The sequence below is a fragment of the Echeneis naucrates genome, chromosome 10, assembly GCF_900963305.1.
Source record: "Echeneis naucrates chromosome 10, fEcheNa1.1, whole genome shotgun sequence".
Lineage (NCBI taxonomy): Eukaryota > Metazoa > Chordata > Actinopteri > Carangiformes > Echeneidae > Echeneis > Echeneis naucrates.
This window is the reverse complement of record NC_042520.1, coordinates 13,018,507-13,045,375: the sequence shown is the minus strand read 5'-3', so window position 1 is coordinate 13,045,375 and position 26,869 is coordinate 13,018,507. Positions and strand designations below refer to the sequence as shown.

Sequence of the window (26,869 nt, the reverse complement as noted above, 5' to 3'; positions counted from 1 at the left end):
CAAATCCTCACATCTGCTGCTGAATGAGATGCACGGTGAGCATGTTTCTGTGCGGGTCAGCCAGAAACAACGAACACGAACAGCTGTGCAGATGGTTTGCAAGTTTCGGGAGCATTCTTTATTCTCTGCACTCCAGAAGAGACGTCTGCACACACAAAGCAGGCCATGCATTCAAACCACCCCATCACTAATACGCAAGCTGCATACTGTATAATACATCATGAGTCTGCAACCTGATTGTTTATAGCTGTTTAGGAATCCACAGTTGCTGGCACACAAAAGACAGACTTGTCTCTCTCGGGTCCCCATAAGATGCCCAAGTTACAATCTGCAATACACGGATCGAGCCAAAACGGCAAAGAAAAGATTCAGTGTTTCCTTTCTTGAGATGTATCCAACAATGAAAGTAGTTTTTGATATAATATTTTTCATAAATAACTATAAACTGATAGATAACTTGGCCATCAGCTAGAAGGCATTCAGTCAGATCTATAGGAAGAGTCAAGAACAAATCTAGCCGTATTTTATGCAGTAAGTTCACACATAGGTGCAGAAGCCCAAATAACATATTGATGATGCTTTTAATGTAGCATGTCCACACACACCTTCCTTTTGAAAAACTGAGCTTAATGCCTAGTTTTACCTCAGTTCTATCTGTGTAACTGCGACAACATTGTTAGATCCCAAACACCCTACTGAACATGAATCAGCTGCAGTGTGGGACAGTTTGCTGACTATCGTCTCCAGTGTCTGTCTCTTCCTCTACTGTCACTCTCCAAAAGATGTCATGACTAAGAAAAAAATAACCAAATACTACAGTAGGATTTTTTTTTACAAAGCCTGTTAATGACCTCCGTCAGATGGAAAGGTAAACATGACTGATGACTGACTGGTGTAATAATTGTTTCCTTTGCTGGATGCCTCCCAAGGTGATGCTGACAGGTCACCCATACAGAATAGTAACCCTGAGAAATTTTAATGTGGATTTTGGCTTGTTCTCAGCTCCGGGTCAGCAGTTTTGGTTTGGGATGGTAGTAGTTTCATTTCAGGACCACCGTCACAGTGTAGAGAGAGAGAGAGAGAGAGAGAGAGAGGGAAAAAAAAAAAAAAAAAAAAAAAAAAACTTTGTTCCACTTGTCTGTGACTCAAAATGATGGATACAATAATCCTGCCCAACAAATATGTCACATACACATGCTCCAAGCACAGATGTTGCTTTTAGACTTTCTTCATGTGGTTATTCAAAAGCCAAACCATGAGCTCTCATCTGGAAATCTTGTAATTCATAAGTCATTAATGATGATAAGAACTTTGAATTTTACATGAGCTCTGGCAATGAGCATACTGGGATGAGAAGAAGCTGTTATGCTCGCTCTCACTGCACAGTGTCGAACCATAGTATCATTCTAGTAACTTGTCTTTCAGTTGCGCTCCGGAGGAGGTGCTTTTATACGCACCATCAATTTGACTCTCTCCAGCTGCTCACTGGAAAACTCTGCATTTATACACTCAGCAGCAACAGAGTTCAGTGGCTTACTCACAATTTTACATACACTTGGATCAGTCTAGTCAGCCTTAATGCTTCTTTTAAGATTCTTCTCACTAGCTTTGCAATTATGTGAACATTATAATTAGGGTGAAAACATGAAGGTGCTGCTAAAGATACTGGCTTGATAGAGATTCTTGAAGCAATCCATTCTTAAAGCAACGGTGAGTCCTCTGAAGAGCACTCAGGTCATCTGCGCTTAAAGCTTTTATTTTTAATCTCTCCGGACTGATCTGTGAAGAACTCTTGTATCGCTCATGCTCTTCCTGTCACGCTGTGGATACAGTGATTCAAGCAGGGTAACGAAGGAACTTAATAACACTTGCAGAAACCCTGCTGTAAATGCAGATTTGTTTTGGTAGAAGCTCGGGAGCCCCTGTGTGTGGTCCTCTTTGTTTAGAGAGCGGCTGTGAATAACCAACTAGCTCTACATCATTCATTTGAACCTGAAATGTGCTTTGAAGGTCTGTCAGGTGTTTTGTTGCTACCACTTCATCAAATTGGCTCTAAGAGGAATGCCAAACAAGATATGTTCAGTTTTTCATCTTTTTCATTTACTATGTGATTCACAAATAAAAGAAATGCAACTACAACTATCCATTCTGCCGCTAGTTGCCATTATTGTCATATTCTCCTCTTCGCAAGTGATTTTCTTTTTTTGTCCCCACTGGAGAACCAACTGACAACAAAAACTCCAAAAGTGTCTATTTATCACGTTATCATTTGTTCCATACTTTCCTCATGTCTTTTCAGCGAGTCGGCATGTTAAATGTTTTTCTTTCAGAGGGGCGTTCCTGCCTATTCACAGTCAATTCACATAGGACGGGGTGTGAAACAAGAAGCACATTTTCTGGAGGAGAGTCGGTGCTCTCCTATTGTTGCGCTCACTTTGTTCCCTTTCTCTCACCACTCACCCCTGGTGCCCTGTGTTTGACTTTCTCCATGACTGAATTACGGAATTACTCCATGAACAATAAGCATGATGGCAAATGTGACCTGAAGAATAACAAGGAATCCACATGGAAAAATTGAAATAAGACAATGAGATTATATTATTTATTCACATTATTATCGCAAAGCCACGGGGATCCATGGGTTGTCGATCCCTGGTCTGAGGGAGTAGACGCTTCAATCTTATAAACAACACTAATGTAACTTTAGAATCAGATACAGTACTAAAAATGTCTTATCAGGGTCATTTTGCTGTCCTGCCCTGTTATTCAGTCAATAGTATATCAGTAATATCAGTATGTGTTGGTTTTTTTTGTTTTTTTTTTTTGCACCGCTGATGCTGTGTATTTTCTTGCCAGAATTGACTGAGTTTTGGAGTTTAGTTTTACAATTAAATTAATCCTAACCCTTCATATCTATTTGTGCTCTGAATTTAAATGTTTTATTCACCCCCCACCCCTTCAGCTTCCACTCTCTCTGGAGCAGTTCAAAGTTCTCATCTCTCATTCAGACTAAATTCCACACAGAAGGAGCAGAACGAATGAAGTATTACATCAGTGACATGGCCATATTCAATAAGCAGAGTAATCGCAAACACAATCATCATCACCATTATCACAGTTATGATCACCACAATCAGCATCATGATCATAAAGCTGACAGGAATGCTGATCAAAACGCTGATACTAGAGCGGAAAAACCTTTTAAATGGATGTGAAGGTATTTATCTCCCTTTTAAAGCTGGAAGTTCTCATTTTTTCTTAACTTTAACACTTAAAAACATGACTACATTTTGGAGGCCAATTAGCCTGGACCACACCGTTTGTCACTTTGCATCTGGGCATGAGCAGAGCAGCCGAGACACAGAGGAGTTGTGCAGCATTTATGACTGAGAAATTCCTGAGGAGATGCTGTAGAACAAAGGAGAGATATAATAAGGAGTTAATTGTTGCGCTGAGCTGAGAGGAAAAGGGGATTGGGGAGCTTGAAACAGAGAGGGAAGTTAAAGGTCGGATGTGGGAGGGAGAAGTGTTACTGTATTGATGGGGTGTTCGATATCTGTGGAGCTATTATAATAGAAATAAGTGTTGTCACAGAACTGTACACAAAGTACTTAAACGTTAATGCCTTGTCTTATTTATCATTTTACTGTAAAAAATTACAATGAAAAATTAATTCATTATAATATTATCATCAATTTTTGCTGATCATATTCAATTAGAGTAACTGACAAAACCCAGGTCAGGTCTTCAGTGGAGTTTGCTTCTCAGGATTTTCCTCAAATTTTGTGGCAATTGTGACCCGATGAGATTTACTGTGTACTCACTACCTTTTGTTGGTATAAGTAGGACATAACACACTTTGTATCTATATTAAGCTGCACATGGCAGCTTTTCCAAAGGAACATGAATTTAACACGACCCATTTCAAACGCAACGAAACACTGAGAGTTGTCTGATGAAATGGCCACGTCAGCTTACTGTATGGTGATTGACATTAATATCTCAATATTTCTACAACCAAAGTCACAAGTACAAGTTAGCATGACAGATGAGGACATTGATGGGAGAAACAGCACACTGAAAAATACAAGGTTTACTTTAACGACAGGTGGGTGAGTAGCGGCCATGTGTCAGTCTATTCTTAAATTTGACCGCTGACTCTTCGGTTCATTAGGTGGAATATCTGCTCACCCAAGTGACATCTGGAGCTTCACATCATCTGAGGCTTAGTCTCCACTGCCAAGTGTGTGTGAGTCTTATATTTTTCAAAATCTTTCCAACTTGACAGTGATGCCTGGCCATATAGCCTGGTGTCCTCATGTGATGTTACACTTTTGACATGTCCAAGCTTGTACCATCACCTATCTATACTACTGCAATTGCTCAATACGCTGGGCAGCAGAAACCCACAACTAGCTGTCAGTGGATTCTGTTGGCTTGAAATTTACTTTGTTGGCTAACTGCTAAGATGTTCAAAGCATTTTTTTTCTGCCAAAATATTACATTTTGCAGTAATATGTCCTCTAGGACCCCGCCCTCGCCCAGTGTGAGCTGGGATCGGTTCCAGCACCCCCTGCAACCTGCAAACGGATAAGCGGTTGAAGATGAATTAATGGGTGAATAACGCAGCACAACGGAATAGTGGTTAGTCATGTTGAAGTTAATTGGCAACTCTAAATTGCCTGAAAGTCTGAGTGCGAGTGGTTACTTGTCTCTGTATGTGATGGACTGGTGACCTGTCCAGGGTGGACCCTGCCCTTGCCCAGTGTGAGCTGGGAGCTGTGAGCAAAAACTCTAACCTAAATACTAAAAATCATGGATGGTTGACATGAACTGCAGTCTCAGCTCTAACTACTCACCACTCCACTGCCCTTTGCACATGTAGGGTTATTCATTCAAATGCTTTTATATTTTTGAGGAGAAATATTTGCACTTGTTTCAATAAATCTGTAACATTTTGAAGTGTTAGTGTGAAATATAAACAAATTCAGTATTAAGCTAGGAAAAGTGGCCCAGACTCTCCTACTGAACTGAAACAAGACTTGACAAGAGAGGTTACAGAGTACACATTGATAGCTAGTTTGTTTTACAAATTGAAGATATTGAATTATGCAATACAACAGTGCTACAAAGTGTCAAGAAAATCAGACCAAAAACAGCAAAGTCTTTATTGTGTGAGCGAGATAATTGCAGTATGTAGTTGAAAAGGAGCTGATAATTTCTCTCGAGTGCTCTTGTTGAAAGTGCAGATAAGTCAGAGAGCTCCATTTTGTCTCTCTGGATGACAACAGAAGCCTCCATGTCTTCAGGCTAACAACAAACAATCATGGGCAACTTTCAAACACAAATCTGGGTCCCATAACACCCAGCAAATTATCATATTTACAAAGCAAAACAATGTCTGACAGGAACAACTTACTTTGATACCTCTATAGATGCCTTCCCTGCTGAGCACTTCAGGGCATACACGCTCAGCCATAACATTAGCACCACCTGCTCAACACTGTGTTGGTGCATTTTTTGCTTCCAGAACAACCCAAACTCATTGACGAATGGACTCCACTGGACGCAGACTCTGACTGTGTGCTTTGTTTTCAGGTACTGCTGAAAGAGGCTGCCAACATTAGAGAGTACTGTTTCCATGATGTGCTGTCTGGTTTAAGTAGGTGGTGCACGTTTGTAACCTTCACATGACTGGCAGGACCCAAGGTTTCCCAACAAAACAATGTCCAAAGCATCACGCTGCTTCCACCAGACCCTTCTTCCCATATTTCATCCTGGTGCCATGTCTGCCCCAGGTAGGCAGCACACATGCCCCAGCCATCCACAAAATATAAAAGAAAAGGTGACTAACCTTCATCTGTCGGTCTGCTCTGAAGCTCACTGTCAGGCGCTACACAGCATCATTCACGACAAACTTTGAAGCTCAGTGTGGTTCTGACACCTTTCACCAGACCCAGCCTTTTTTTTTTTTTTTAACTTTTTCAGCAATGGGAGCTACAATTGCTTGTCTGTTAGAATCATACCACACAAGTCAGCCATCGCTCGCCATGTTCATCAATGAGCCTTGGAAGGCCATGAGCATGACTATGGTTTTCCATCCTCAGACCACTTTAGGTAGGTAAGAGCAATGCAGAACATCCCAGCAAGAGCTTGGGGACGCTATGAGGCAGTCAGCTGTCACATTGTAGCCCCTGCCAAAGTCACTCATATCCTCATACTTGGCCATATTTCCTGTTTCCAGCACATCAAACAAAAACAAAATGTCCACTTGTTGCCTGATATATCTAACCAACCCATTGGTGCCCCTGTAAAATAATAATAATAAATGTTATTCAGTTGACTTGAAATGGCATGGCTACTAGCAGGAGCTTAGTCTGCAGAAACTTAAGGCTTTGTCTTCAGAGGATTCACTGATACGCTTCTGTCTTACCAAAGCCTGTGTGTTCTCCAATGCCCTAAACTCAACACTGTGCCTGAACACCACCTGTATATGGATTTTCTTACAGTAACATCACAATCGCAAGTTGTTCTATGTCAGTTTGGTTGCCAATTGTCAAAAAGGTTGATATAAGTTTGCCAGACGCATACACACCAGTGACATAGACAAAATCTAGAAGCATCACAACAAGCTAAGAGAGGGCTTGAATGGGAAACAGTCACATCTCTGGTCTAGTAAATATACCACGGAATAAAAAAATGGAGCAGATAGAAACATTACTTTAATGCATTTTAAGTAATTTAGATGACCATGGCACAACCAGGTTTCATTTCATTGCAGTTTCACTTTATGCAAGTCTGTTCTTTTGTGTTTGTATGTGAAATGGTGGCTCCTTGTAAAATGGTTTAGACTGAGGTGGATGGAGGTTGTACTTATGCAAATCGAGGAGCAAGGTGCATTTTCAGCAGTCCTCTTGGCATGAAATTACAGCCACCCATTTAGACTACATCTTATTGCAATTCCAAGCAGAAAGAGCAGTTTTACTTCTTTAGTGTGCACACTAATCACCATAAAACAGACCTCCATGGTGTAGGTAATATGGCTCCATCACTTCCATTTTAATTTACATCTAAATTAAATTTAAACATCTAAATTACACACGTTACCTTTCCATTTTTTATGTGATTTAGGAACATGGTTGTTTTTTTTTGGTTTTTTGTTTGTTTAGTTTTTCCCTTTCTCCTATTTTCTACTTCATGCCTGTTGATGTCAGGTTTTGGGGGGGAGGTAATGTTCTCAGTGAGGGCAGGTTCAGCCTGGACGGGTCCCCAGGCCAGCTCAGGCCTGACACACAGAGACATACAGCCACTCATATTGCACACATGTCAAACATAATAAGTTTGTAATAATTAATGCACTGGCATCTAAAGAAATTATAAAACGTGATGTGAATATGACAGACTGGGGAGCATTTATGAATATTATTGGTAGTGGCTATTGGTATGTGTGTTCTCAAACCATAACAACTAACATGTTCTCTATTAAGCACTTAATTAAACAAAATACACATATCCAGGTTACTGTAGTTGTAGTTTTCTCTGGAACTCCTGATACTGTCTCCCTCCTGCTTAGTGCCAGGACAGCACCTCTGGCTAAGGCCACCGAAATTAAAAAGTAATTGTTTACAGCGTTCTGTGTGTGTGTCTGTGTGTGTGTGTGTGTGTGTGTGTGTGTGTGTGTGTGTGTGTGTGTGTGTGTGTGTGTGTGTGTGTGAGAGAGAGAGAGAGAAGTGATGGAGAAGTAATAAGAAGCAGGCTGTCTCTAAACACAAATTCAATACTAACTGAACCACAAAGCAGAATCAAAAAGGTCAAAATAGGTAGTTCTGTGCCTGCTGATGCATCTGTGTGTGCGTGTGTATGTGTGTGTTTGTAAGTGCAAGTGTGTCTATAAGTTTGGTACAGTACTTTGGCCACAAGTCTCTCAAGACTCTGTATGCATGTGTATATACTGTATTACTGAAGAAATATTAACATTGACAATCACACAAAAAAACAATTTTAGCTCGCAAATTAAATGCAAGCCATTGTGAAGGATAATCCAAGATAAAAACCTACAGACATGATTTAATTTGCTCTCCTACATCACAGACTTGTGTAAAGTGCTTAGTTTCAGAGGAACTGAACACACCCTGCTACCTGGAGAGCTTCAGATCAGACTCTATTGCTACTGGCCAACCACATTCATCTGGTGCTCTATTCATCTATTGTTACACTGAATTTGCAGGGTTGAACATTAAAATATATATATATATTTTTTTTTTTTTATTTTAAAACACGAGAATTACAAGCTTACAAACTGGAATTTTCTGGGCAAAACAAACAAACAAACAATCAAAGACAAAAGCCCACACTGAATTAATGTTTATTGCTATACAACAGTTGAATACTTTAGATACGGTAAAAATCTTATCTTATAAAGACAGCACCATCCGTAGACTTCCACTGGCTTTCTACTGCCATGTGGACATCAACAAACCCAAATAGCTTCCTTGCAGACGTGTACAATTCTATTTGCAGATTGTGTTCTTACCCACCAGCAAGAAATCTGTCAGTGTACTCAAAAATCATTCCATAATTGTCCTTTCCAAAGGAAGATGAGGAAAAAAGGATCTGTGTGGGCAAAGCATGAGCTGATAATGGAGATCACACAAAAAGAACAAGCACAATTGAAAAGTGACAGCCAGAAATAAAATAAAAAAATAAATAAAAAAAAAAAGCACAAAACCCCAAACCATACATACAGTATAAAAATCAGGTACACAAATGGAAAAAAAGGGGTAGCTATGGTGAAAAGAAGTGCGTGGGAAGAGTGAGGAAACAGGTTTTGCTTTGCTGACTCCGCTGTGGTTACAATGCAACAAAAAGACGTGGTGACCACAGACCACTTCTTTCTCTTCCTGTCCCTCTCACAGCTTAATTACAATTCATCACTAGCACATATGGCAGTTGATTGGCTTTTCTGTTTGAGGCTTGATATCAGCACTGTGTTTGTTTGTCTCTGTGCTGCTCATTTCTAACACTAATCACTTAGCTGGCTTCTCACACATGATGCAAATAATGGTGCCGCCATTGTTCAAACTTTAAGAAAGTCTTCTAACAGAAATCAGTCACTTCTCCAGTTTTTCCCATTTTTTTTGCTCCCTCCACTCTCTCACTTTCATTACCATGCTTTGACATCCTCCAATCAATTTCCATTCATCACATCCACCAAAAGCTGTTTTCCCTGTCAGCTTTTCATTTGTCAGTTGCAATCTCTCTTCCCTCGTTGTCCTCTTAGTCTCCTTCCCCCTCTCTCTCCACCCTGACCTCTCCAATCACTTTCCATTCCTCTCTTTTTTGTCAGCCTATTGACACAGCATTGTGTTTCTTTGAGTCTGCGAGCGCTTGGATTCATTTCTCTCACTAACGGCATGGCTGGTTATTAATGGATGATAGTAGTAATTGAGCTGTCACTTTCAAAATTCAGACTCTTCTGTTTTGTTTCTTTCCTCTGTCTCTCTTCTCCATCTTCTACCATTCCCCTCAGTCCTATCTGTCCTGCTCCTTTGTGCGCTACAATGTACGTGGCAACATCAATATTACCTTATCCCATCACACCTTCCTTTACAGCCTGAGAAATGCTAACCCTACGTACATACTGCTGGGAGAGTTCACCCTATTCCTGTTGTGCTGCTGCAAAAACAATATTAGCACAATAAATAAAGTATAATTTCCTGTGGTGCACTAGAGCAGCAAGGCTGCATGTTTACAGTGTGGCTCCATCGTAACAACCATAATTGGTTCGGATATAAAATGCAATATCTGACTTTTGTACATGTGTATGAACCTTGTATTAGTGGTCGCTTGCCTCTAGTTAAGAGTGTGGCAGCAGTGAAAGATATGTATAGCCGTAATGTGGCTCTTGGTAAAGCTCCGAGGAGGGGCCATTAGTATAAAATAATGAGGTGCACGTCTTCCTTTCAGGCGAATGCGATGCGACTTCCTTTCACGGAGGTACACAAAACAAATATCTGAGCATACAGCATAATTAAAGGAAAAAAAAACTGGCACCATTATGATAGGAAATGTAAGAATTCAGATTGCCTCATTTACAGCCGCATATTCAATTTCTTTGGCAAATATTTTTTTTCCAATACAGCTCCTGTTTTAACACAACTTTTCTCCCCATACACACACATTGCTTTATAAATGAACACAGGAGGAAGTGGGCACTAAACGACAGACTTAACTATGACTGACCACATGAGTTAATCCAACCTGGTATGACAGATCAAGTGGGAAATATGATCTGGGTAATCACGTTTCTAGGTCATGAATGCCGCAGGCAATATGTCCTGTCATAGACGATATGTAACCTTACACACCAAGAGTAACCAGTCAACAGAAACCTGCCGTTACTTTCACACAGAATTAAAAGATGAGCTGTTTGAACAAGCAAAACAAAAGAGTTCAGACTGTGTTCCCAAGGTGCATCGTGCTAGTGAAAAGTGGCTGCTACAAGCACTCAGCTGTATAAAAAAAAAAAAAAAAAAAAAGTTCCAAAGCACTAGGCTGGCTTTTACACCCTGTTCAAAACACTATGAACTTAATGCGTAAGTTGTAGTGTAGTACAATTGCTACAAGTGCTTCCTGTAAGAAACGGCTGCCAAAGTTATTAGACATTTCAGCAATTAGATAACACCTCTTTCTATCTAACCAGAATGTTCCCTGATCGAAATGCTGCCTTTTATGAAAATGTACAGTACACACACACAAAATTGAAAAAGGGCAAGACCTCACCTTGTGTGTGTTTTTGCTTTTATGGCTGCAGCTTTTCAAGCTGAGAAGCTGACATTTAGAAGGTAAAAAAACAGCACCAGCCTATTCTAACTTTCTCTGTTCAGCTTCTTAGGAAGAGACAGTAAGTTTTTGTGTTGGTTTGTGCGTGCGTATGCATGTGCACACTCGCCCATATGGCACCCAGCACGCTGTTTGCCAGAGCTGAAATTCTGTCAGCTGAGCTTTAGTTGTTCCACTTCCTGGCATCCGGGAACTACAGTGCATTCCCATGATGCTGAGGGACCCCTGGAGAGAGTGATAATATGCAACTTTGAACATTCCTGATGAAAGCTGGGACCATGGCTTGTCCAGGCCACCATAACTTATGCTATGTCTGCTCCATATTAGTAAAAATAATATGCAATAGGCAATATGAGACAAATGGCTGATTTTCATGTTAACAGTCTCATATTAACACTAAGACTGTGTCACCTGTTCAAACAAAGCCACTTTGCTATTGGCAAAAGCTGGATTTATGCTGGACTTCAGGGGTTGATGGGAATCCTGCAAACAGTTTCCTCTCCGATCACTCACAATTGGCTGATTGGCTATTTATGATTTAATTGTTTAAACTGCATTCTCCACAATAACTGCACCGTAAACCTCCAAATTAAATCACAAACACTGTGGTAGTTGTGCCAGTGAAAGGACGAAAACGGAGCATGTTTATAGCGCATCAGTATGTGTGCGCCGTTTTTAAATTTCTCACACTTCCTCCCCCTCATGGTTTAACAAGGACACTCAGCAGGAGTGAGAAAGGGTCAGGCTTTCCAGACTGTAATAATCCTGAGTCAGATTTAAAGGTCTACTCACAATGTTTTGTCAAGGTGTGTGTAAAGCACGTGTGCGTGTGTGTATGTAAAAATGTATAGGGATGTCAGGAGTGGATTCACGCTAAAGCTAACGTAAGCAGTTTACAGTTTTGTGGATTACCTATAATGAAATCAACAAATGAACAAACAAATATTATTTACAAATATTATATCATTGTGTTTTAGGTTTGTGTGTGCATGCGTGTGTGTGTCCTAAATTTATAAAGAGTTTGGTCTTGACCTGCTCTATATGTAAAGTGCCTTGATGTAACTTTATTATGATTTGGCGCTATACAAATAAATCTGATTTGATTTGATTTGATTTGATTTAATTACATCAAATTATTTGAAAAAGTAGAAAAATATCAGAAATGTAATCAAATCAATTAAATTAATAAATACTATTAGCCATATGTTTATATGTTCCTGGAAAGATATTAATCTCAACATTTAGATAAATATGAGACTTAAAACTTTGTTAAAACAGCAAATTGATATCATTTTTTTGAGTACAGAATCAATATATTTGATTAATTAGTTTATTTTATGAATTTGGTATGTCTTTAATGAATTAAAGTGGACCAAAAAAATTAATAATAAATAAAAAAATCTGACTTCCCTGTAAAATGCACTCCACTTTTGGTAAATACCAGATACTCAGAATCAGCATATCAGCTAGTTGCATGGAGAGTTGAAATTACTACAAGAACCAAAAACTCCCTCAGCATAGTGTGTATGGGTATTATATGTGCTTAAAATGGAAATTCTAGTAATTTTACATTTTGCTTGGTCCCTATATTGTTATATTTTACATATATCTTCTACCACATATGATGATTAAAATGCATTCATGATTAATACCAACTCATAATATGATAATATTGGCCCTCCCATGTATCCATGAGGCTCTAAAGCAGTTGAGCTGAAGAATTCAGGCTAAAGGAAGGCACAAAGTACTGCACCAATTAAAATGGTGCCACCTAAAGTGAAGCCATGTCTGCCATTATTGGCAGGGTTGGACTAGTTTTATCTGTTAGATTCAGATAAAAGAAGCTCCTACTATTGATCAGCACCATCCCAAATCACCTTATTATCCAACTCAAAATCCATGAGAAGTCACTGGGAACCTGCCAAAGACTGGTGCTTTCAAGGTTATAAGTGCGCAAGCACACGCACACGAACCAGAGGTAGGAAGAGAGAAGAGTGAAAAGTTTAAACAGACAGACTTTCTTCCATGTGGCCTGCTGGGTGTGGGGCTCATTAAAGTGTGATGAAGCTGCAGCTCAGAGGCGGATGAGTTTAATTAAAGCTGTCAAACAATTCTCATGTCACCCTCCACATGCATATTCATAAATGTAATCAATTCCATGCCCAAACCTATCTCACCCGGTCTCTCTACCTCGCCCATAAATTTAAGTGGGACATTCACATAACCAATCTCCCTTTATTCTTCCCAAAGCCATGACTGGCCATTTGCCCTCATTATTCTTCCACAGTCATTCCTCCGCCCACTGCTCGATCACTGAGACTGCCACCGTCAAAGCAAGTAGCGTTACTGTGTCAGCGTCCCAGTACAGAAGAGGCAGATGAAGAGGAGGGTTAACAGGGTGTAAAAAATGAGGAACATGAGTTCATCACTCTGGCTATTAATAAGTGGGAGGGCTTCCACTCATCAGAAAAGAAGCAGAGCCCACAACCTGTCATTTTTCTCAAGGAAAATACTACTGAATTGCTAAAAAGCTAGAACATGAACAAGCTATTCTGCAATGTAAAAAAAAAAAAAAAAAAAAAAAAAAACCACATACAATTCCTGCCACAATACGTATTTTATTAGGTTGCTGTGGTCTCCCAGTGTCAATGCAGTGATCTTAACAAAATTACATTTCTTTAGGCTTATTGTGACCAATGACCTTAATGGAACAAAACAGAAACTGTGGAATGAAGGTCTTTTGCCCTTAAGATACACTTATAAAGACCAAAAAAAAAATAAAAAAAAAACCACACACACACACACACACAACAACTCAAGCCTGTATCTACCTTTAGTTTTAATGGACCGCAGCTACAGTAGACAGCAAGTGAATGTCTGAAGAGGAAGTACTTTATGGACATTGGGAACACATGTCCAATGATAATTAACCACATATGTAACAGAAGGGTTGTGGTTCGTGTAGCTTTAAAGAACTAACTAACTAATATGTCCTTGTGTGTAGTAACATAACGTTGTGTTAAAGTGTATTAATATTTCATATAATACAAAATTCGGATGAGGTTACTTTGGTGTATTTATGACTGTGCTATTTATCTGTACAAATCACCTGAAATCCTCTGGTGTGGAAAACCAATCGGCTAGATTATGATTCTGCATAAAATAAACCTTATCAGATTCCAAATCTTTCAAAGTTTTTGCATGTTTGTTTTGAGGATCGTGCAGTGAAGATACTGTATCTGCAGCTGAATGGCGATACACACTTATCTGTGTGTATTAGTATCTGTGATGAATGCTGAAATACTTGATGCTGGTGGTTTACTGTCTGTGTGGTGAAGTACTGAAGTACAATTCCACAAGTCCAAGTCCACTTGAGGAACATAATCAATTTAAAATGACTTTTAAATTGGCTTTCTCCTTCGGATATGTATCCTTTATGTGTTCAAAATTAAAAAGTTTAAATAGGATATAAGGGATAAAAACACCATCTGGCTTAAATCTCATGTCTCTCTGGATTTGAAAGTCAGCCTGAAACAGGACGTCCAGCCAGCTGTTACACTGACAACACTGTGGCATCTCAATGGAGAGTGGTTATGCAGTGCCAGAGAAAATGGGTGTAAAGTTGGCAACGACAGGCTACAACCAACTCCAACACCACCACCATCATTCTGCTCGGCAGAAGTCCATCCTTAAAGCAGAACAACTCATCTGCCATCATTTTTATCCACTTGAACTTTTCAGCTATGACCTCTGACACATATCAAGAGATGACTCCCTCACCTCCCTGACAGCAGAAACACAACAGAGCAGACTTCAGCAACAATCAGGATTTCTTCTCGATTACATCTGAGCTGGCCGTGGTTCTGAAATCTAATGCTTGTCTTACAGCAGGGAGATTACAGTGACAGTGGAGAACAAAATCTTTTTTATTTCTTGTCACCACAAAAGGACGTATATTACGTAAGAGAAAATGTTATGTAATTCAATTTTTTTTTATGTTTCTTTCTTGCATATTGGTTGAGGCCATCTTTGGTACTATGTACAGCAAAGTTGAACTGTTGGTCAACGTGTCCATCACTTCTCAAGTTGAGAAATATTTTAGCAACGGTTGGATGAATAAAAAAAAAAAAAAACAAAAAACATTTTGGCTGTAATAACTGGCCCAGAGGATGAATCTGACTTGCTTTGCTGATTCAATGACTCTTCCCCTAAAGCCACTGGCAGGGTGGCCTTTTTAGTTTTTCTTACAAAAATATTGTTGTGACGTGAGCGAATAATAAGCTGTTATTCCTTTAACTTTTAATAATCCATCAACTGGTTTCCTGATTTGACCAAAGAAAAAAAAAAAAAAAAAAAAACAAACAAACTGCAAAGCTAATGTTGAAGCCGTTGTTTGTGTTTAGTGCTAATTAGCCCGTCAAACCAAGGATGCTGCAATGATATGCTTCTTGGCGCAATTGTTCATACAAAACCCCAATATAAATAACTCTTCACACACAAACTCCTTACAGAAGCTTACATCTCTTGGTAACTGATCCAGGAAGTCTTAAAACTAATACTATGGCTTCATTACCCACAGGGCTATTTGTTTAACTGTAACACAAACACATACAGAGAGTCCATGACTGTACATGCAATATTCATTCAACCCCTCAGGGCTCAACTACTCGTTGCCATTACCTACAATTCCCAAAAGGTACGACTGTAATAAAAAAAAAAAAAAAAAAAAAAAAAAAAAAAAAAAAGTGTAGCAGGGAGTTACTTATCTGCAGAGAATGACAAAATTATGCAGTGAGGAATATGGAAAGGCACTAAAAGCTACAAGAAAGAGATCTGCCACATGTTTGCGTCAATCTCTCCCATCCCTCCTCCTCTCTCTCTCTCTTTCTGCCTCTGTCTCCCAGGAGCATCAGAAGAACTGCAGAAGCAGAAACCTCCTGAATTATTGAAGCAGACAAGACATCTCTCAAACCCACACACACTCTCTTTCACACACAAACAGTAACAGTATCCTTGCCCTCGGGAGGAAAATGATATAATGACGAATTCCCTCTGACTTGGTTTTAGAGACCGTAAACATCACAGTGTGAGAAGAAGAGAAAAAGAGAGGGAGGAGGACGACAGATGCTGACACTGATCGAAAAGAGGACTGTTGGAGGTGTGAAAAAGAGGAACGGACTGCCCCTGATTTATTACATATGGTGGCCCTTGTGATCTGAGCAGGATGGCCCACTTGTAAATAAAATTCAGTGTATTACACAGTTGATTAGACTGCCCTCCAAAAGACAATATGTGGATAGGCATCAGCTCTCTCTGTGGTCAAAGCAATGACTGCATAAATCATCTCAGTAACAGATCCTATGATTGCAGGGTACAAGCGCAGGCTGACACATGCAATCAATTAAAGCATATAGCTGCTGTACAAACCAAAACATCTAACCTCATTACATGAGAGCAAAAACAGGGAAATGTTTGTCCAAAGCAGCAGGAGGAAGTTATATGGCACAACAAAAAGACTAATAAATATCTGATCATGTTCACATTGATGATGAATTCTTACCTATTACAATATTTACGATGTGCATAGTATTTAAATGAAGAATCAGGTTCACAGTCAGTGATAATCAATGGCTTCTTTGGCAGATTAACAAAATCTATTGGACCCTAATCAACTTAAGAGCTTAGTTGCAAATTAGCATTTGGAACCAAGATAGTGAACATTTTCAACATTATACTTGCTAAGCATTACCATGTGACTATTTTAGCATGTTAATATTAGCTATTAGTAGAAAATAGATCAAGAGGATGAAAAGCAGAGAGCAGGCATGAACCCAAGACTTAATATTAAGACTTAAAAAAAAAAGAAATAGTACTGTGGGCGTGCCTAAAGGAAGTCCCCATTATCAGGGGCACAGGCTGGTAAATAAGGTTGCTACGGTTCATCTCCACTCATAGACTCAACTGATATATAGACAAATGAAACAGCAGCATATGGAGAGATGTGCAGAGAGCCAAACCTCAAAAGAAGATTACACACAAGAACTTGTACACAGCAGGGGTGACAGCTTCCTTAATAGCGATAGCAACAGAGGCACTCGCACAAACACATACAAAACCCCTGTGACATGTGTGTGTGTGTGTGTCTATATATAAATAAATAAATAAATAAAACCATTTTACTCTAACATTCAAAAATGATTATCAAAACAAGCCATGCATCTTTTTTGCATGATACTAGACAGTTTTGTTTATACTGACATTTTGACAAACACATGCACGCACACACACAACCACACTAATGTCCTCCCTCTTCAATAAAAACCAACAGCTACAAATATGGAAATCCTAAATTACTAGAGACATATGTCGACAGAAAGCTAGCTGCCTGTCATTAGAATAAAGACAATTTCTAACAACGCTGGCAGACTTCCATGAAGATGGAATATGGTAGAAATACAGAGAGGACAGCTTGATGCAATATGGATCAGAACCACATGCAGGGTAATGGTGTATTAATGCTGGAAATTTAATTTGGAATGAATCAATTTTAATGTTGAAATTGTTAAATGATTCATAAATTACAAAACTGACATGAACTTTCACTGCTAGATATGTGGATGTTCCCAGTTTAACTACGTTATAAATTGACCATCAAGTTCATGACAGAGTGAAATTTAGAAATCAGAATGATGGATCAACAGACCAACGATGACACTAGCAAGTCTGAAAGGCCAATATATAAACCACACCCTTATTGATTTGCAACATTTTCCACAATGGTCCAACACATCCAGAGAGATTATCAGCTTAAGTGCCATGGCAAATGCTCAAATACTAGATTAACAAATGTATGCCTTTGCATGGCATCATACAGCCAATTGTGTTATTGAAGGCATGCACAGTATAGGCAGTTTAATGCAGCTCCACTTAAAGGAATCTACAGGCAGGATTTTTTGTAATGTACTGATTTAATAAAAATGCATTTTATTTAAAAATGTGGTCAGATCAGGAGAGCTAGTGATAAGATGCAATCACATGCAACTAAAGAAAATATATGCAAACAACTAAAACATTTATATGCCACCTCTTATCCACTTAGGCAACAGATTGGATAAAAATAAATAAATAAATAAATAAATAAAAATTCATAAAATTTAAGAGCAAAAACAACCAACTACAAAAATCACAATGAAATGCTGCAAGCAGCAGACAACAATGGAGACATTTTCAAATGGCATTTAAAAATTGATGAGCTGGCATGTGTGTTGTCATGCTTGTTAATCAAATCAGTGAAGTTGACTATCCGTGGTCATCAGTAAGTATGCTTCCTTCTTTAAAACACTGCGATTGAATGATTCCGGTTTTACCTCACAGTTTTGCAGTGTTCCCAAAGCCATTGTTTATTTTTCTGTTTGGTTGAGTTCCCTTGTCTGTCTGTAGTTTGTCTAAATGCTGCAAACATTCAGTCAAATTAAGATATTTCCTCCATTTGCTTGCATTTTGCCAACTTAAATGTGTTTTTTCCAGGTTCAACTGCATCAAGCTCTCAGGACCAGGCAGGGTTTTTTTTTTTTCTGTTTTGGCAAATTTTTAGACCAAGGCAGAAAATCAGACAGCATCTCTTCAAAAGAATTAACAGCTTAGCAGGAGAGCTTCATATCAGCACCAAATGAACCAACAGAAAGACAATCCCCACAGAGAGAGAAGGGAGTGTGGGGCGGCGGGCCACCATGAAAAAGCTGATTGAAACACACATCCACACATGCACACATGCACACATGTTGTATTGATGATGGATTCCACATTTTTCCATCTGTCCATCTGTTATGCCCACAGTCTTGATAGGCTTCACATTAAAGTGCGTTCTCCTCTCCAACCATCTTTCTTTTTTCCATTTCCTGTTTCTTATCGTCAGCCAAAATTACACTGGCAATCCTGTAGCTGTTTGTCCTTTAGCTGCTTTGTCTTGCTCTCTTTCTGTTTTATACTCCAGCACACACAAACAAACACATATACACCTCTCTCATAACCTAGTTATCCTGGTCATGGGGGACACTGACCTTTGTCTACCCTCCAGCCATATTGTCCTTTAGCGTGTGTGTATGTGTGGGGGTGTTTGCACGTCTTTCTGTCATTTCACACTCTCATTGATTACATCAAGGCTCCAATCGGCATTACCAGGCCTTGTAAATTTACTGATCAATCTCCCCGAGAGCCTCAGGGTTCATGGGAAGCTGTGCATGTCTGTGTGTGAGAGAACATGTCCAGAGACAGCAGTAAGAGAGAGCCACAAAGATTTTCCACCAATCAGTTTAAAGGGGTACAATCTGACACAGAAAAATGCAATGCCCTTCTCTCTCTCTCTCTCACACACACACACACACACACACACACACACACACACACATGCACACACACACACACACACACACACACACACACACACACACACACACACACACACACACACACACACACACACACACACACACACACACTATTTCAGCACAGAGATTGGAATCAGCAATTTCTCATCTGAAATCAATAGCTTAGTGAGAAATATACATGCAGAAGGAGAGAATGCAAAGAGAAAAGAGGTACAATGAGCAGGAACCGGGCGAGAAAAGGTTTATCACGAAGGGCACTCTTTCATCAGGAATAAGTCAAGTATAAAACGAGAGACTGAAGAGCCAGGAGACATAGGAGATGAAGAGAAGATACAGAAGCCATTTAAGAGGAGAAAGAGAAATGGAAGACAGAGCAGGAGTGATAAGTGAGACTGACAGCTGTTCATCCAAGTCTTTCTTTAATTCATGGAAATACTGTGTGTCTTCCTTTGAACATTCAGTCACACTGTGTGCCTGTGTGTGCCTGTGTGTGTGTGTGTGTGTGTGTGTGTGTCCGTGAAGTTGAAGGTGACATGGTTTGTCTTGCCTAAGCTGCTTCTCTAAACCACACCCTTCCCTTCCCCCTCAGCTGTACAACCAACCAATCAGAGCACACACACACACGGCTATAACAGAGGAGGACCAGTTCATTTAGATGCAGTGGCAAGCTCCCGGGTGTGAATCTGTTCACTGTGAGGTGGAGCAGAGCAGAAAAAGAACATGCATGGTCAGCAAAACCCCTTTCTTTCATAAATGCAAAGAAGTAAAACACGTGCCAGAGCAACCAGGTTTAAACTAAAAATTATAGTGCCACTACAGACCATTCCTGGGCTGAAAAACACAACGCAACTCAGAAATTCTAGCACATCACACACCTGCATACACATGCACGCACACAGTCCTTTTGTTTTGATGAAGAGAGACGACGGGGGTCTGTGACTGGCAGCCCTGGAGAGACTGTCGTGTCGGAAAAGAGAATACTGCTGATAAAAGATGACAACATTTAATTCTCACCATGAGACAGAGCTGAGACAGGCTGCACGCTCCAACACACATTGGTACACTGCAAACACAAACAGACACACAGCATCTTCCAACTTGCAAAGATTTTCAACCTGCCACCAGGTTCACCAGCTACTGAATAGACAGTGCGGAGATGCCATTTACACAAAAATATGAGGAAATAAGCAGCAGACCTTCGCTGTCCCTCAAAAATGAGGTTTTGTGCATTACTGGAAATCCGACAGCATGCAAACAGGGTTGAAGACAGGATTTCAGTCAGAAAAGAAAGAAAGTAGGGGAAGGAGGATTGGGACAAGAAAAGCCTCTTTTAGGAGGAAGCAGCAACAGAAAAGCGTAAACAACTTTTCCGACTCTTGAGGATAAAAGTGGGCTTGCCTGAATGGCAACGACAGCTACTTGTCGCTCTTTGCAGACAAAGAAGCTGACAAGAGATCCAGGAGAGGAGCAGAGCAGATAGGAGGGGAATGGAGAGGCCAAAAGATTTATAAAATGTTACATGTAAATTGCGTCTGCATCAATTTGTTTCCGAATAAGACTCTGGTTTAATGTTACATTAATAAGGCTTCGGTTCTGACCAGACAGTTTGCAATATTTGATACTTTGGGCTAGTATTAAAAGCTACTGAAGTGCAACACCTCCAACAAACACACTTTGGTTCTCTTACTCTCACTCTCTTGTACATGGCCTGATGATCAGTAGTCCTCAGCACATACTTAAGACTGATCAAACTTTTGTTCATGTCATATGCTGGCTCTCTGAAGTTGCTGCTCCCTGCACACTAACATCAACACAGACAACCAAGTCAAAAAAATAAATTCAACAGTAATGGGCTCCCTTTGGTCACATTAGTAGAACTGGCTTAAACAATCCTGTTCAGCAATTCACAGATCATTACTGTATATGCATCACCTCACAGAGTTCCCCACAATATTAAAAGTAATCACACACAAAATGTTTGTGATCCAAACAGTAAATATCTGCATTGTACATCTCTCCGATCATACGACCTTGTCTTTCAATGCAACTCTGCACCGTTAAAAATAGTTTTTTTTTTGACAGCAGAGGGCAGATAAGATTGAGGTGAGCAGTTCTGACACAAAAGATGAAATAATTAGCCACATAATTTAGAAAGAGTGAAGCACCCTAATTATCAACTAAAACTGTTTCCTAAGAATACTTAAGTGTCCTCAGATCCATCCAACATTACAAATATATTGACTACGTTTCTGTGGAGCTGGAGCTGACTCACCGGTCCAACCCTGTCTGCAGCCATTACCAGATTTTTTTGTTGTTACTGCTGAATCTGGTTCTACCACTGTTCCTGCTGGACTGTTCAAGTCACTTCTGTCCTGACCAGAATACTTTGATGCACCCAGAACACGAGGCAGCTGCAGACTTACAAAGTTGACCTGCTTGAAACTGAAAAACAGTCCAACTCACTGCTGCATACAAATGTGTGTATATTTACTGCAGTTATGCTTTATTTGCATAAAAGCTCATGAAATTAAAGCAGTGATTGCACCCTAAGGAAAGCTGAAAGGATCTTGGTTTAAATACCAACAACAAGTGATTTGGCAATAGAGCAACAAAGGTGGTTCAGCAAATTTAGGGATAAAGAAATGATTTAATTGGTTTTAAACATTCAGATATCCTTTCAGAGGCTGAGCTCTAGCCCGTCCAATCTGTAACAAAGGCGATGCACTACAGAAACCGAAAACTAATCATAATGTTGAGACCACATACAGACATTTACACAACAGTGGCTGGTGTGTGAAAAGCTCAACCAGCAAGCCTGTCCATGTGCCTAAATCAGAAGCCAATATGATGCGTCATTTATTCTAAAATGTGCCCTTTCATCTTCAAAAACCAGTTAAAATTCAGAACAGCAAGAGGTACACAAGCACATGGAAAAGAAATTTATTTTTGAAATGATGATGGTTTTAAATTTTTACTGCATCTATCTCCTCAGTGGAAGTGATCTAGAATCAAACTACCTCCATTTGCACTTCTTTTATCACATTATAGGCCAGTTATTAGGAATATAACCAGGTAAATCTATAAATCACACCCCTTTTTTTCCTGATGCTCGCAAGACAAGCCACCTCAACTCTGACTGTTACACTATGGCACCAGCTCCCCTGCCACCTAACGGACGGTCATGAATTATGCAGGAGCAAGCAAGTGGCTCATCAACAGGGATGCAGAGTGAAACATGGCAAGCAGAGGAGAACAGCAGAGAGGAGGAGTCATGGGCGAGGGCAGAGGGAGCGAGAGGAGGCGATAGATGGAGAGGGGCTAAGGTTGAGGAAGCACAGGGTCATTCACTTCTCCAGAGACAGAAGTAGAAAATGGAAAAAGAAAAAGAAAAAAAAGAGAAGGAAATGTGTGTAAAAATATGTCAAGTCCATGATCGGTGAGAAGTGAGAGAAGTCGTGTGACGTTGACTGAGTGACAGACATGAAGCACTGTTATGAATAGCTACTGTGTTTCCCCAGGATGCAACAGATAATGACGGATTTGAATTATGACATCAAAGTGACTAATCAGCTACTTGACATCCGACAATTCGCTGGTTTCTAAATGTGGGCCAGAGCAGCAGCCACACCGTGGAACTCAGAATTCCTGAACTCTGATGAGTCCCATATTATGATTTTTTTTTAATTAATGACCAATGATTTCACCAGTCTTCATCTTTTCACAGCCAAATGCTGCACAAGGGGCCTTTGAGCACATCATAATCAAAACAAGAGTAGCTATGTGAAAAATCAATCTTTCTCCCAATCCACAAATGCAGGTCACTGCAGTAAAGGTTGCTTTTTGCCTTGAAACAGTTTCATATAGGAGCACATTTTTCCTAATTTCTCGTCTTGCTGTCTATGATATTAATGTGTTAGGTGTCAGAAAGAGGAGGAGAGAAATGACTGAGAAACAACGGCGCAAGAAAGGAGACACAGTGGCTCAAAAGACAGCAAATGTTGCAGAGACAAATTACGAGCAGCGGGTTTCCGTATGTGATAGAGCAAACAATGTCACACGCACACAGACATACAACAACAGCCCCTGCTTTTGATTGGTAGTATTGTTTGAAATATTACACATAAAATGTCACAGCTTTCCCACCCTATCCATTGCACCTATCCCCCGCTTCTTCCTCTCCTCTCTCCACTCCTGCCCTCCGCCCTCCACTGACAGTTTCCTGTTAATGAGTTTCATCTGCACAGGAGACCACAGAGAGAAATAACGGCAGCACATACACAGGCACACAGGCACACACACACACTGCAGGTAGTAGAGCCCTGGCCAAGTGTATACAGACATGACTAATACTAGCTCTCAAATCACAGGTCCAGTACAGTAAAGGGAAAGACACTTCTAATAAGGCCAAAGTTAGCCCACTGTCTGGCAGAAATCTCTGGAAAGCATGTTAGCAGTCAGCAAAAGACTTCACAATGCTAAGAGAATGGTATGAAATACAGTCCCAGTGATTGCACTCGTCCCATTCGGCCATAAAATGACTAATTACGTTTGACAGTTCATTATTTCTGTATTGTCATTACTCTGCAGTTGAGTCCAGAGATTAAGGGGAGAATTTTAGGTGTTAAATAAAAAACACAGACCAAACAATTCTTTAAATTAAGTGTTTCTGGGTGTCATTGGTCTCAGTTTGTAATCGTTTTTTTTTTTTTTTTTTTTGAGAACTTGAGAGATATCTTTTTTAAAGAGCCAGTAATAGATGGTCTGAAGGCGGAAGGTTGTGCATGTTCTGTCAACTTAAAGATGTTTTGGAAATGACTGATCAAATAGATCTTAAAATTGCCTTGAGATAAGGGCTGCCTCAATGTCATAGTTAAAAACATACAGTAGAACAAAAAGCTTTAAGTCATTGTGGCATGTTGGATTCAGCATTAACACCCCAAATCCATTTTTTTCTCCTAAGCACTTTTAAGGTTGCATTGCAGCAGCAACAGTCTGTACCTTACTGTGCATTGTGCACTGTTTCCTGCACATTTCCCCAAACGTTAGCCTGATCTTTGGTAAAATGGAGAACTGTGGATCGTTAGTAAAATCTGTGGCAGTAGAGCAGCTAACTGATTCTGAGCCTATTTGACAATAATTAGAGCTACAATCAGTATCAATGCAATTAGCACTTGACAATGTTAACCACCCACTTCATACACAGTACTCCTTCTTCATTAAAGGGCACTCCTTTGGAGCATTTCATTTCAAGTTTTAAAAACGGTTTTCAAAAAATCCTAACCGTTTTAGCCTCAGTCAGGCATGGTGATTCAAACAAGAGCAATTCAAAAATATTTAAGCACCGATATGCGTCTGCACTGAGTCAGCTGGGCTACAGTCAACTGTAGATATAACAGATACCTCAGGAAAAAAATAAATGTCCAACGTCCCTGAAGACATAAGCCTTAGTAGTTCTCACTTTCTCACAACACTGGTAACAGCACTCCATCTCCTGTGCAGACTGCTCACCCGCTGTGTGTTCATAAAACTACATTTACTGTCACGCCAACAGTTAGGGCAGACTGAAAGAAAGATCTGACTGAACTAGATGCTCAGCCTATCAGAGATGTAAGCCCACTGTTATGGTGAAGCTACTGGAAAAAAGGAGGCAATCCAGCAGGGAAACCAGTCAGTCAAACAGATTCTCCGTCATGTGCAGCAATTCAGTGCTGTCTGTTTAAGAAGTCCGTCTCTTTCAACTGGGAGTTGAACCTGCTGAGTTTCTACAAGGTGGATTTTGGCTTCTGGCAAGTGCTCAAATGCACACGGGGTGTATCAAGGACAGAGTGAGCTCCCCTCTCCATCACACACTTATAAAAAGCTACACACACACACACACAAATAAAAAGACACTCACACACAATGAGGCTGATTATAAAGCCCCTGTTGACTGGATATTGCGTCTCAGAAAGCAACTCACATCTCTGAATCTGTTCCAGGATCTGTCCTTGTTGTACTGAGCCACGGTGCTTAGCCATTTGTCGTTAGTGTTACCGGAAACCGCCTTTTCTGTGCTCAGCAGGAGAGCAACGACAAGTAGCAGAGGAAGCATCATCTTCTGAAAGGCAAAGACAGAGAGAGGAGATGGAGAAGACGGATATTCAGAGTGAGGGAAGCTGACACACTGAGGAGAGAAGTCTGCTGTCAAGTGTGTGTGGCCAGGTGAAGTGACACACACACTTTCCAGACCACAGGACTGTCCCAGTGTGATTCACAGCGGGTCAGGGTGTCAGAGAGGAGCACGAGTGCTCGTTTTATCAAAATGCTGATCCTCTTTCTAATCGGATTAGAAACATTGGAGAGTTGTCACCGCGGCAGATGGGGCCCCGCCAAACGGTTAGCTCTCCAGCTTCACGTCCGCCAATTTAAAAAGCAATTAGCGACGTCAGCACAAATGCGCGCCCCCCCAACACACACACACACACACACACACACACACACACACTGTCTGACACTACTTCTTCTGCTTCCCCCCACCAAACATCATCTTCACCACCATCACAACGAAAACAGGACTTTTCCAGTTGACACCCCTCCCTCAGGAGGAAGAGCGCCGGCACCCACCTGGGATAGTTCGCCGGTGTCCAGTTGTGATTCCCGGGGGGAGAATAAGTCCACGGTCGGCCCCGGGCTCTCCGGTAGCTCCCGACTGCTCGGTGGATTGACGGCGAAAAAAAAGAGAGCGAGCGGACCGGGAGCTTTCTCCTCCTCCTCCTCCTCCTCAGTCACCAGACACCGCCCCCCTCCCTCCCTCTCTCTCTCTCTCTCTCTCTCTCTCCCCCTCTCTCTCTCTCTCTCTCTCTCTCTCCCCCTCTCTCTCTCTCACTCTCTCACTAACCGTGTCATTGATTTTCTGCGGGGGGGCGTGTGCTCACACCAGAGCGCAGACAGGATTTGGGAGCCGTGTCGAAGAAGCGCTGTTCAGTGTGTACAAACACAAATTTCATTTTAGTCACGCACCTCTGTTGCTGAAATCCGAGCTCCTGTGTCCACCATCGTAAACGCAATTAAGTGACATAAACCGCAGTTTCGGTGCCGTGAACGTCCCACAGCTGGGGGAGGAGTGTCTGCAAACACCGTTCATTAATTGGCTTAATCTATGTGGGTCAACTTCAGGGAACCGAGACTAGCTTGTAAAAGTTTGACTTCTGACCGGAAGTGTACGTTTAACTATTTCATCTGTGACTCTGCTTTGATGGCGGTTTGTCCGTCCCAACAAAATGCTTTCTTTCTTTCGTCCTTTCTCTTTGGAAGAGTGACGCGCAGCCAGATGATAGTTGTTTCCCGTCCTTTTTTTTTTAATTTTGGAGTTTAATTCAGGTCTTCTTTACTGACCTGTCTCTGCACTGCACAAAAGAAGTCAGCAGTCTGGTACAGCTGCTTATCTCCTACCGTCTGAAATGCTCCATATGGTCTATAGTCTAAGCAGGATTAACATTGTCCAAAAGGAAAATATATATATAAAAAAAACCGTATAGTCCTATTGGCCTGCTCTTACATTACCTCAGCAATGTGGTTTTTATTGATTTAAAAAACATCTTTTTTTTTTTTTTTTCGATTTTTATGTTGATGCTTTGTCAAGCGGAGTCCTGGGTTAAATT

The 26,869-nt window shown here is 40.5% G+C and overlaps 1 protein-coding gene across 1 annotated transcript in view; it reads right to left on the bottom strand.

Annotated features, from left to right (window-relative positions):
* spock1 (SPARC (osteonectin), cwcv and kazal like domains proteoglycan 1) overlaps window positions 1-25,921 on the bottom strand; it is an 82,252-nt gene extending 56,331 nt beyond the window's left edge. The window contains exons 1-2 of the mRNA XM_029512667.1: window positions 25,833-25,921; window positions 25,189-25,326 (exon numbers count right to left, since the gene is read on the bottom strand). Of these exons, the coding sequence (XP_029368527.1) occupies window positions 25,189-25,323 (135 nt within the window). The 5' untranslated portion in view covers window positions 25,324-25,326; window positions 25,833-25,921. The remainder of the gene's footprint in view (window positions 1-25,188; window positions 25,327-25,832) is intronic.
* Window positions 25,922-26,869: the final 948 nt, after the last annotated feature.